This window comes from Lissotriton vulgaris, chromosome 8 (genome assembly GCF_964263255.1).
Source record: "Lissotriton vulgaris chromosome 8, aLisVul1.2, whole genome shotgun sequence".
NCBI lineage: Eukaryota > Metazoa > Chordata > Amphibia > Caudata > Salamandridae > Lissotriton > Lissotriton vulgaris.
This window is the reverse complement of record NC_141696.1, coordinates 1,264,973,062-1,264,986,162: the sequence shown is the minus strand read 5'-3', so window position 1 is coordinate 1,264,986,162 and position 13,101 is coordinate 1,264,973,062. Positions and strand designations below refer to the sequence as shown.

The following is a 13,101-nucleotide window of genomic DNA, read 5'->3' as shown; positions in this document are numbered from 1 at the left end:
GTGTCTGCTCATGAGGGAAACCTCTCTAGGGGTGTCCCCCTCACCCCCTGCCAGCGCTCTCGCCACGGCCCCTCCAGCACGCATGCTCCCCTCTGTGCAGGAGGGGGGAGCCGGGCGCCTATGATAACAGAGGGAAAAGCCAGACAGAGCCACTGGTGTGTAACTTTCCCTGAGCAGGGAGGAAGGAGGGGCGGAGGGGCGAGAGAAGGCCCCGGCTCCTGCACTCCTCCTGCAGCGCCTGGCTGCCGCTCACTCACTCCTCTGGAGGCTCGCAGGCTGCACACCGGCTCCAGCCCTGAGAGCTGTCACTCACACGCCGCAGCACTGCCGGGGGAGCGGCGGCGCCACAGCCCGGGCAGCGGAGCGGCTGGGCGCGCTAGTGGAGGTGGGAACGAGAGGCGCGCACCTCCGGTACACGGAGCATGTGGAATGAGGACCGCGCTACCTGGACTGTGATATTGTTCTTCACGGTGACTATGTTAAGAAACCACGACAAGCTGAATGCTGCTGGGGGTCGAGTTTCCGTTCCTGTGCCCACTGTGGCGGAGAGAAGTGTTACGGAGGCGCCAGGAGAGCAAAGGAAAGTTTTGGAGAACTTGTGAGCGCTGTGCCCAGGAGGAGGCGGCGAAGCTTTGAAGTTCTCGTTCAGGAAGGAGGGACTTGTGTGTGCGCGCCGGGAGGGGATGGCGGGGAGCTCTGCTCCAGGATGTCTCGGAGGAGCCGGTGAATGACGGGTGGGGGCTGCCTTCTGGGCTCTGCTGCTCGTTTCCGGGGTTCCGTCTGTAGGGTCGGAGTAAAATTCTCTGTGGGGACTTTGGGTCCAACCTCTCCTCAGCTAACATGCAAGAAGAAAAGTAACAGAAAGAGAGAGAGGAGCATCCCCAAAGCCCTGATATAGGGCATCCTTCTCAGGGGAGACCCCGAGTGACGTCACAGCTGCAGCGGGGATTTGTGGCGAGCCCAGCACACCCCAGACCCGCATGTATTGAGGGATTACATCAGATCCCTACTCCGAGAGAGAGCCTGCCAGGCTCTCCTGTCGCCCCAGTGCCCTTCACAACTCAAGTTTTACCCCTACGTTGGAAACTGACGCTGCGATCAGAGACCCTACAAGTGTAACTTTTGTGGACCCGCTCACACCGCAGCAACTGGGATTTGTGTTCTGTGTGGCCCGTGCTCAGGCCGCCCTACTATCACCAGGACGTCCGAGGCAGCAGAATCCACTCCCCCGGTGCTCTGCCCCGCTCTTGGACTGCACCAGCGGTGCTACGGACTGCAACGGAAGCTCGTGAATGTCGTCCTGAACCACTAACGTGGGCTTTACACTACTTTTGATCTCATTTCCTGTAAACGCCTGATGATTATCGATCCCTTTAATCGTGTACTACCCCTATCACAGGGAGCGTAGTTTCCATTGGTGCAGCAGGTGCAGTGGCACCGATGCCACGAGGCTTGAGGAGAACAACAACCCTGCATTTTGCTAAATTTTACTATTCGGACCTCAACCAGAGGGACAATTTCCTTCCTTGAACTAGGGCACATGGTACTCTGGCTACTCCACTACCCCGTCACTGAGAGCAGCCTCTAGTCTACCTGTACCGGTGCCAACCTGTGCTGCGCGCCGGGGGAGCAGGGCGTCCTCCCCGCAGCATGCCTCCCCGGGCGCAGGGGCTGCTGATGCTCCTGGCGCTCCTGGTTGTCCCGGCCCTGGGCTCTGGGGAATACTGTCACGGCTGGCTGGACCCGCAGAGTACCTGGCGAGACGGCTTCCAGTGCCCCGAGCGCTTCGACGCAGAGGACGCCACCATCTGCTGCGGCACCTGCGTGCTGCGCTACTGCTGCGCCTCGGCTGAGGCCCGCTTGGACCAGGGCAGCTGCAGCAACGACCGCCAGCAGGGGTCGCCGGAGCACGGCCGGACTGACAAGGACGACCAGGACTCGGCTGCAGGTAAGGAGTTACAGCCTGTCATTTGGCGACTGCAGTACCTAAATCGACCTCGAGATGGCGGGGGAGGACGGAAAACCCCAGCAAACTTTACTGGCGCTGCACAGGAGGGCGAAGCTGTGCAAAGCAGAGCTGTGGTTACATGTTTCCATTTCTGCCTCAAACAGAGGCAAAACTTGTTTGGGTCAAATGCACCTAATTTAGAAAGCTACTGTTAAGGTCTCAGCCTGGAAACAAACAGGGCCGCCTTTGCCTTCTGCGGCAATTAAAGTCCTAAAATAGTTGATCAAAAGATGTTTGCTGCATATCACGTAAACTATACTGAATTATGAATTCCGTAACTGGTTCATTTATAGCTTCAGTCAATAAAACCCACCGAGAGAATGTCCTGATTGCTTTTGGGTACATTTTAATCCGTTTATTAGACAGTTATCAGTAAATAGTATGGCTCTATTTACAGCATCTGTATTACAACGATTGGAGACCCCAGTAGGAGTTAAGTGCTGCTTAAAAGTTTTTATTTATTGACTGGAAAATGCCCCAGGAATTAATACATTATGTTATTTTGGTTCTGTCAAGAAGGGAGATGGGGATTGGCTTAGCCACTTCGTAATTGGGTCTGAAAAACAATAGCCATCTTTCAATTGCACTTGGCAAAGTGTTTTTTAAATTGGCAACCCCAACATCATTTCACATTTTGAAATTTTACATCAATTTTTTTGTCAATAAAATGAGAAATTGAGGATCAACATTTTTGGGAGGATATCCCAAGCCTGCCCAAGTCCTTTGGATGTTTTGTCCCGCTTGCTCACAAGGTTTTCTATTTCAGATTTCGGAATGATTGTGAGAACAAAGTAAACCAATTCCAATTCCAAAAATTCTTTATTTCGGCCACAATGGGCCATAAAAGACACAGTAAAATACAATACATAGATACACAATAAAATGGAATTCATATAGTACAGAAATATTTACATATAAAAGACTAGAGGATCTGCATGGGGTAAGGCACCAATTCAGGGGGTCATTTTTTTCCTTATTAACCAAGCTGCCATTAAGAATTTCGACACCGCAAAAACAATATGTCCCAGGGTATTGGTTTTCATAACCCTGTATGCTTGAAGGTACTCACGAAAACCCAGGTTCCGACACAGCGGAGCAATCCAACGCTTCCTGGGATTCCGGTATGCATGGCAGACAAACATTATGTGCAGGTCATCTTCGTTCTTGGTTTTACAGCAGGGACAGAGTTTGTCACCCCCAGGGCGCCATTTGTGTGTAAATACTTTAGTCGGAAGTGTGCCAAACCTCCATTGCAGAAACAATTTCCTCGCCAACAATGGAAAGATAAAATCCATAAAAGGTTCAAAAAGGTAAGAATTTTTGGACTCCATAAAACAACTCGTAAGGGTGCCGGTGCTGTGAGCATTAACCATATCAGCCAGATTTTTGTTTTTGTACAGCTGGGCAAGAGTTTTGCGTGTGATCCTTTGACACCCGTGAACTGGATCATCCCAGAGGTCTGACAAGTTCAAGCTGGACAATTCTGATTTAATAAAAGCCAGCCAGGGGATTTTGTTACTGCCATTCAACCTCAGTACATGGATAAGGTCCTGCCTATAATGATGCAGTTCTTCGGTGGACCATATCCGATGCCAGAACTTCACGGGTTTAGATAAAAGATCTTCAACGATGGAGTGCAAGCCCAAATCCATTCTTAGGGGGAGCAGTGGCGTTCCCTTCGGAAGAGCAAGCAGGCGTCTCAAAAATGTATTTTCCACCGCTAGCAGTGCCTTCCCTGCTTTGAAACCCCACAGCTCGCTGCCATACATGGCTGCTGCCTTCGCTTGAGTTCTATAGGTTTCGATAGCCGGGCTTACAGGCTTAAAGGTGGATTTATTTGCCACCTTCAGGAGTGCACCCGCTAGCTGGGATAGCTTCAACCTTGATCTTGCTATTTGGGAGTCCCAGGCCAGGTTTTCTTGTAGAGTTACCCCCAGATAGACAAAGGTCGAGACCCTCTCAAGGCTAACTTCCCCCAGTTTTGGGTTGGGTCTGGTTCTCGCTGGGGGATTGAAGATCATAAACTTAGTCTTCTCTGTGTTGACCTCCAACCCATGTTGCTGACAGAAAAGGCCAAAACCATTTACAATCCTCTGGATCCCCATGGGGGATTTGGAAAGCAGGAGGGTATCATCAGCAAACATGATTGCCGGAACCCTCCTGCCTGCCAAAACCGGGGCATCATTGTCCTCAACAGTGTCAAGATGTTGGATGACACTGTTAATGAAAAGGCAGAAAAGGGTTGGCGCCAGGACACAGCCCTGTCTGACTCCTCTGAGGACAGGAAATTTGCCCGAGAGCTTACCATCCCTCCCACACCTTACTTGGGCATAGTTGTTCTCGTGAAGCCTGATGATGGTACTAAGAAGGTGTGGGGGCACTCCTAATTGATGCAGAACCTCCCAAAGTTTCCCTCTAGGGACTAGGTCGAAGGCTGACCTCAGATCCACGAAGACCATGTACAGTCTACCGCCCTCTATGGTGACAGTCTTCCAATAAAGGAGAAGAAGGCGGAAGATCTGGTCCATGGTCGAGGTGTTCTTTCTGAAGCCAGCCTGAAGGGGGGTCATGATGTCATTTTCCTCCACCCAATCCAAGAGGTGATTAAGGATGAGGCGCGCAAAAAGCTTCTGGGGGACATCTATTAGGCTAATGGGCCTATAATTGGCGGGGAGCAGAGTAGATCCCTTCTTATGGATCGGAACAATCTCTGCCCCCAGCCACGACCCGGGGATTGGCATACCTCCTATGATGGCATTAAAAAGAACAAGAAGGTATGGGCCCCAGATGTCCAAATGGTGCCTAAACAAATCCCCCGGTAGCCTATCTAGACCCGGCGCCTTCCCCGGTGGTAGTTGCTTCAGGGCTGCCTCCACTTCCCCCAGGGATAATTCCAGTTCACAGTCCTGCATGCCAGAGAGCGCCTCCAGAGCTGTAACGGGACAGGGATTGGTTTCTTTATAGAGTTCCCCAAAGTGGGCCTCCCAGACCTCAGGGGCAATGTTTGGTTCTACTGCGTTCTTAAGTTCCCCTGTGCCATTGTTGACAAGGGCCCAGAATTTACGAGAGTCCCTAACTTTTAGGGCATCACAAAGATCGTGCCAGTGATTCCAGTCCCAGTCGGTCCTGGCAGACGCCATCACTGTTTTATAGTGTTTCCTAAGGGCGCGCACCTCAGCCTTGCTTGACCCCTCTTTTATTGCAGCAATGAGCTCAGACTTTGCTGCCCTACAAGAAGAGGTATACCACGTGGGAACACGGGTCTTTTTCTTCCTATTTGGCACCAGCGGGTGGAATACCTCAGCCAAATCTCTTACAAGACCCTGGTGGATGTCGCCCAGCTTCTCGTTATATTCCGGGGTTCTTGGTGCGTTTAGCAGTGCATCCACCTCCATAAACCTTGGGATTGCCAGCCCGTATAGTTTGCTAATGGCCTCTTCTGAGCTCACCAGTTTACCCCACTTAACCCGTCGCCTACTGGTTTTGAGGACCAAATCCCCCTCCTCTCCCCCAGAGTTTTCTACCACTTTTCCCACTGCATGGGGAGGCCACTGGATATTTAAGCATAGGGCGTTATGATCGCTATCCGACCTATTTATTACCCTAAAATCGTGGACCTTAGGCCAAAGTGAGATATCCACCATGATGTAGTCTAGCCTCGACTCATGACCCCTCCTATTAAAAGTACACACTGAGGGTGTATCGGAGATGGTGCGCCCATTACATGCCCTCAGTGCGTAGTTCAGGGTAAGGGACATGAGTTGTATTACAAGGGGGGACCAGGCTTTAGGATAAGGGGAGGACGATGGTGGGACTCCCCAATAATCATCTTCAGCCGTGAGGGCACCCTCTAACATACCCTCCAGGGGTTCAAAGTGGCAATTGAAGTCTCCTCCAAGCACCACCTTGAGATCTCCCGGCAACTGCCCCAGAAAGGAGGAGAGGTCGTTTAGGGTGGGGGATTCGTCAGGCGCAGCAACCGGCCGAGAGTAGACATTCACAATGGCCCATGATGGTTTGCCAGGCCATGTGAGCCGAACACACTGGATGTCCTGCGAGGACGTAAGTACCTGTTCCGCCTGACATCCAGTGTGACTCGCAATCCAGATCGCCAGCCCGCCCGACGGCCTCCCCCTCCCGCCCCATTTGGCAGGAATCTCAAATATGTCAAACCCACTCCTGGTTATAGTGTCCCGTGCCCAAGTTTCTTGCAGGAGTAGGATGTCGCTACTGGCCAGTAGCTGGTCCCACTCCGGTGTGCCTTCCTTATTTGCAATACCCGCTACATTCCAAGAAACAATTCTCATTCCCTGATCTATCGGTAGAGCGCCCTGGCCCTCAGTAGGGGATTGCATATAGTCGGTAATTGGGTGGATTCCTGGCTCTCTGGTAGGTGAGCCAGCCAGCTCGACCCCCCCGGGTTGTGGGATGTGGCCAATCCCAGCGTTGTGAGAGGTCCCCTGGAAGCCCAAACCATCACCACTGTTAGGTGGAGCGTGTTCTGTTGCAGGGGCCTCAGTCATTCCCACCCGACTTTGCTCTTTGCCTTTAGCATTGACCAGGGATCCAGGTCCAGCTACAGGGGTTCTGCTCTCATCCGCCCCCCTGAGAGCCTCATCTGCCATCTTCCCCGCGCCTGACGAGGTACCACTGCTCTGTAGTCAGTCGACCTGGTCTAGGCAGGAGAATCTATTATAATGTATGAAACTTGCCTGGGCGTGCGAAGGGTGGTGCCTTGGTCTGTAGCGTGAGCCATCCACGGCATAGCCCACCCTAGTCCACCCCTTCTCTCCCCTTGCCTCTGTGTTGTTTGCATTTGGGTAAAAGTACGAGAGGGGGACTAATTCTATGTTGGACTTATCAGGCCTAGCAAGCCAATTAGAAATATAGTTGGCTACGTGGGGGCTTTTGAAGCTTATGATGATGCAGTCCCCAGCCTTGTTCTTTGGGGTGTAACCAATCCAGGGGATCCTCCTAGCCATCAAGACCTCACCTTTCAGGTTAGGGGGCAACGGTCTGTTGATGCTAAGCCAGCTTATCACTTTGTTACGTAACGAGTCTTGGGGCTCCCTCATATCACCAGTTAGCTCAGGTACTCCCACCATAATTACCGTGTAAGGGACCGCTTCTGGGGGCAGGTTGACCACCCTACGCCTATCACATTGGGGAGCACGACCCTCAGTAGTGCCATTTGTAGGAATCTCGGCTCCCCCAGTCTGTGGCGCTGGGAGTTGCTTCGATCTCCTTGGGGCCGGAACAGGGGGCCTGGGCGCCGAGGGCAACGAGGGGGGCGCCTGGGAACCATGCGCCCCAGCCGTGCCCGGCAGTGCCGCGATAGCCCCCTGAGACGGTATACCGGGCCGCAGGCTATTCACCAAGGAGGCCCGGGGAACTGGAGTAGGATTGGTCATGTTTCTATCTGTCCCGGGGCTTTTCCTTAGGTGAGTGCTTTCCAGGGCCTTCAATCTGGACTCTATGGCGTCCAGTTTGGCTGCAATGGGAGTCAACAAATCCCTCATAATAACAGTGAGTGTATTAACTAGGGAATCAGTGCTGGTAGAAGTAGAAGATGACCCACCAAAGATGAAAGGACCCGTGTGCGAGGGTAGGGGGGTGGGAGCTGGAGAGCCCCTACAAATCGGCCTAGGCCCTGATAAATTAAGGTCAGGAGAGGCAGAAATGTCTATGCTGTCAGTCTGGTTCAGCTCTACTGTGTCCACTTTGGCCCTCTTCGCCTTCTTGGCCTTCCTAACCCTTTTCCTTTTAGGGGGGTGCTGTGCTATGCTACCCACAGCATCTATGGGCAAGTCAGCCTGACCTGCGTCTTGTAGGACTGTTCCTCTATTATCCTGGGTGGTAGCGTGATCAGAGATCCCAGATAGCCGGGGGGAGTTCCTGTCCCTCTGCCTCAAGGGAGTTCTTAATTGCTGAAGGACCGACTCAATCGTCTGATCAATGCTATCCATTAATAACATATGGGAGGCATCCAGTGTGAGCGGTGTACTCGCCTCTGTGGAAAAGGTGTCCCCCTGATCCAGAAACACACTTTCCGGGCCCATCTCAAGGTGGGCCTCAGGGATTGACGAGCATTTGCTAGCTAGGTTACTCGTCTTCGGGAAGAATTTGTCCAAAGTGCTTGTACCTTGTTGGGCAGGCTTGCTTCGTGAGGATCTGGTCGCCATGCTGGAGTATGTAGGGGGAGGTATAGAAGACCCGAGGCGTCAGAGGGGTGGCCCGGTCCGGTCTCTGCCGGCCTCTAACGGCCTAGAACGGCCCGCTCTTTGCCCGGTCTTCGCCCCGGTGGCCGCCCCGCGCGCGTCCCGCGATGCGCGTGAGCAGGTACACCTAAATATGACAAGGGGGCGTGGCACTGGGAGGGGGCGCGGCGCGGCGGGAAGAGGAACCAGCTGGCGATGACCGATGGAATGCTGGTCCTCGCAGTCCCGCTCGCCTGCGCCTCTCACCTCCACTGCGGCCGGACTGTCAGGCAAAGTTTCCCCACACAAACAGGCGTTGGCTCCCAGCCAGGACAATGGCGAGCAGGACAGCAGGACAGAGTTCTCCACACGAGCGGCACCCGCGGAGCGGGGGCCGCGAGGAGTTAAGTGCAGATTCAGGCGGGGGGGCGCGGCACTGGGAGGGGGCGCGGCGCGGCGGGAAGAGGAACCAGCTGGCGATGACCGATGGAATGCTGGTCCTCGCAGTCCCGCTCGCCTGCGCCTCTCACCTCCACTGCGGCCGGACTGTCAGGCAAAGTTTCCCCACACAAACAGGCGTTGGCTCCCAGCCAGGACAATGGCGAGCAGGACAGCAGGACAGAGTTCTCCACACGAGCGGCACCCGCGGAGCGGGGGCCGCGAGGAGTTAAGTGCAGATTCAGGCGGGGGGGCGCGGCACTGGGAGGGGGCGCGGCGCGGCGGGAAGAGGAACCAGCTGGCGATGACCGATGGAATGCTGGTCCTCGCAGTCCCGCTCGCCTGCGCCTCTCACCTCCACTGCGGCCGGACTGTCAGGCAAAGTTTCCCCACACAAACAGGCGTTGGCTCCCAGCCAGGACAATGGCGAGCAGGACAGCAGGACAGAGTTCTCCACACGAGCGACAAAGTAAACGGAAGTTATTTTTTATACTGTAGGTATCTAAAGGTTGTAGCGGCCCGACAGGCATAAGTGCATTTTTTTCTGTAAAAATTTAAATTGCCGAGCTCCAAAAACCCTTAGGATACAACTGGAGCCAGGAAAAACTGTTAGCGCCTGGCCATCGCATATCTTCACCAGGCGCAACAGGTCATGCCCACACCAGCTTCACTCGTAACTTTGCCTGTATTTTATACAGTGCTGTTCAGACCTTGAATGTTTGCACACTGAGTATTCACTGAGAACATCAGCATTTCCCAAAGAATCTCTAAACGGGGCAATGCGCCTTGTACAGAAGTACAGGGGGCCTGAATCTAAAAAAAAGGAGTCTGGAATCAAACACGCGTGAAGGTCACAACATTTTTCCTGGTTATATCTGTGCAAATATCGATTTTGCAGGTATAACTCTGAACAAAATATGAATTAATTTTTCACTAACAAAAATATAATCCCGTACTTTTTTGCATGTGTTAAAAAAAAGAGCAAGTCCAAACGCAATTGCTAACCATTCTTTTTTTTCTACAAGGGGAACTCATTTTCTTCCCCATAGAAAAGTCCTTCCACTACAACCCCACTACTCTTGGGTGTGTTCCTTCTCTCCCCACCCTGGAAAGGGATATACTGACCATTGCCAAGGTTTGAAGGGGCAGAACACGGCTTGTTAATACTTACAAATGTGCACGTCTGTGGGTTCCAGGGCATTCAGGCCCTTAAGCCCCACTCAGCACCCAGTGTAGAAGATGTACTCAGACAGAAATCCTCGTGTGAGGAAATCCTTTTTCGACTGCAAAACTAACTTCTGTGAATTGCAGGTGGTTTTACATTTGTAAAAGGCTATTTGTGCGTGCAAAGCAGACTAACATGTGAAAACAAGTTTTGTGAATGAGGCCCAAGACCTCAGGTAGAAGATACATTCTGGCTTACCAAAGGGTCATGATGGGACCAGAAGGGCTTTAAGATTCTGTTTTCTGTATTCCAGACACTAGTACACAGACACAATACAGTTTGTATTGTGACCCACTGAGCAATTATAGATTAGAATATGTGTACTCAGCTCCCTTTTTTGTGTGCGGGAACCAGGCCATTTCAGGCATAACAACAAGAAGGGGTTTAAGATTCTGTATGAACTTGCCAGTAAGTGTAAAGAAAAACAAATATTCGTATTATAAATTGATTATTAGCGTTTAATGGAAAATTTTGAATAAAAATTGGTTGACTGAGTCATGATTGGTGTGGTGAGTGAGACAAAAATAAAGTGATTGTATACAAACCATAGGCCCTTATACATTAGCACATTTCCCCATAGACTCAGAATAGTAAAACCCTTTGATACATCAGGCCCAAAATCACATATTATAAATTTATCCGCAGAGGCGTGCTGTGGCTGCCAGGGATCGCATTAACCAAATAAGTACTACGTTTGTGAGGGTTGGTTGTGTGTGTATGGCCTGAAGCCATACCATATGTCCAGCCCCCTCGAAGCCGCCAGCCCATGCCAGCTATGCCACTAAATAAAAATCCTGATAAATTCAGATAAAAATAATTCATAGATCCCTAGTGTAGAGTGTCACTGGTTTAAACCAATCTAGGGCATTGGCTCAAGTATGGAGGCCTACAGCAGAACAATAAAAAAAATGTTAATGACTTCAAAGACAACTCTGAGACCACACTTTTTAGTACTGATAGTAACCACAATGCTAGTAGATAGTTTTGCATATATAAATAACAAGGCCTAGTGTTTATGGCCTTCTGTAAAGATCTTTATGCGACCTAAGGCTCCCAAATAGAGCCTTGCTTTGTATGTCAACAACATTTGTGTAACAGCAGGTGAGTGGTTTCAGCTCCAATCACTACCCGGCCAACCCAACACTTGTGACCTCCTGCCCAACATCTTGACCAGTCACCAGTGGTTTCTCCTAGTACCAGGTGGCAACATCAGGGTTTTTGACATTGGACTATCTAGTCCTAATGAGATTAGAGACTTGAGTATCTGCTGCTAAAATCTGTGTGTAATTCGCAACTTTCAGATTTCAAACCCAGCAAGGTAGCTTCTTGTCTTTAGTGCCTGCTTTGAAGATCTACCTGTAACTTGCATCTCACACATTCCAATTTCAGTAATGTAGCTCAGGTGGTTTAGCAGCTGCTGTAGAGATATGCGCAACCTGTAGGCCACATAATCTAATCCTAGCTCGGGTGCACTAACGTTGCAAGGCTATATTTGTCACTTTATACCCAGTGGAAAATAAGGGAAGCCATAGTTGTTAAATACAGAAACCAACTCAAACGAGTATACGCATTTGGAAATAAACTGGACAGTTGGGGCACTTTATTCAGCTTTTACTGACCAGCAGTGAGGACCCACGGGTAGGAAAATCACAGGAGGTCTATTTCAATACCACCGCCAGCCCCTTCTCCTCTCTGCAGGCGCTAAACCTAGTAAGCTATTTTGCTTGGTTTGAAACCTGTGACATTCGGATTACATGTAGATATGGGATTAGATAGTCAAGTGTCAAAAACTCTCATGCTACCAGCTGGTTCCAGTAGAATCCATTTGTGACTGGTCAGGTACAATTCTGGCCTAGAAGTGGCAAGCGTGAAGCTGGCCTGGGAGTGACCACAGCTGAATCCAGTCACATTCACTTACACAAATGTTGTTTATGTAAAAACAGGGCTGTATTTAAGGGTCTCGGTTCCGTTTAGGTCTTTAAAGCAGGCCATACATACCTTATGCTGGTCTATGTATATATGCAACTTGACTTACTAAAACCGTTAATATTAAGAAGCACAGTCTAACAGTTGATTGTGAAATCACAATTATTTTGGGTAAATTGTTTTGCAAGCAGGCCCAGCACCTTAACCAATGTCATACAGAGAACACCCATGTGCTTTTAGCTACAACGGGACACTGACAATGTTAAGTCGCCTGCATTGGATGCGGACATTTGATGAATTATCTATGAGGAATATTTTAAAATATTTTTTCGTCACAGCTCTGTCTCTCTTCTGAAATGCCATTAGTGGGGTCTTTTGGCTGGTGTAGCGATAAAAAAAATACCCATGGCCACATTTGGCATGCAATTAGGCACGGCCGCTCAGAGAGAGAGGACAGGTGCAGGCTGACTGTCGAGCAGAGGCAGCTGTGGGGGGTAGGGGCGGGGCGGGGCTTACTGACGTATGCAAGAACTGTGACGTCAGAGCAGGAAGCCGGCCAGACCGTGGCTCACCAACCAATCCTCTGCGATTTCAGATTCTTCACCATAAAGTAACGTGTACAGCTGAAACTGGCGTGAATTAAGCACGACCACGCCCATTTTATTCATTACAAATGGCAATCGGAATTCTCAATCTAGGAGAGCATGTGAGATATTGATTTAATATGTACTCTGCACTAAATAGTCAAATGCTCGCTCGCTCAGAGGGTTGAGTGCATGCTGCAGAGTTTAGTCCGGAATTTACAACTCACCGATTGCAATCTCAATCAAGCTGCTCTGTTGGTTGATCACTTGATGCAAGGATGTCTGTTACTGTCCGAGGCCTTGCCTTACACTCTCCATAAGCTCAACAGGTTGCACTCATGCTGAAGAGATTTGCGTGTAACCTCCAAATCCCCAGTTTGAACCAATCCTTCCAGGTCGCTAAGCATGTTCAGCCCTTCTTCAAAGCTAGGTTGAGCAATTGCATAACATCTGATACCAAAGCGCCAAACTTTAATTTCGAGATGTGTGCTATATAATGGTCGATCGTTTTCAATTAGTATCCCAGGAAGTTTTCCAAGCCAAAAGTGCCCCGGCACTGCAGTTTCTGCGAAGCGCAGCTCGTTTCTATACTAAGGATTTTAGGTCTTGAGATCTGTACCAATCTCCGTGTACCTTGTATTTTCCCAGCATCAGAATACAGCATCAGTCTTCTGTCTTTGGTGGAGGGATTTATTGTAATCTTTATAAAGTGATACAAACTCT

The 13,101-nt window shown here is 50.5% G+C and overlaps 1 protein-coding gene across 1 annotated transcript in view; it reads left to right on the top strand.

Annotated features, from left to right (window-relative positions):
- The first annotated feature begins 248 nt into the window (after nt 1-248).
- SHISA2 (shisa family member 2) overlaps nt 249-13,101 on the top strand; it is a 79,657-nt gene continuing 66,804 nt past the window's right edge. Inside the window, exon 1 of the mRNA XM_086935179.1 lies at nt 249-1,948. Within this exon, the coding sequence (XP_086791305.1) occupies nt 1,651-1,948 (298 nt within the window). The 5' untranslated portion in view covers nt 249-1,650. The remainder of the gene's footprint in view (nt 1,949-13,101) is intronic.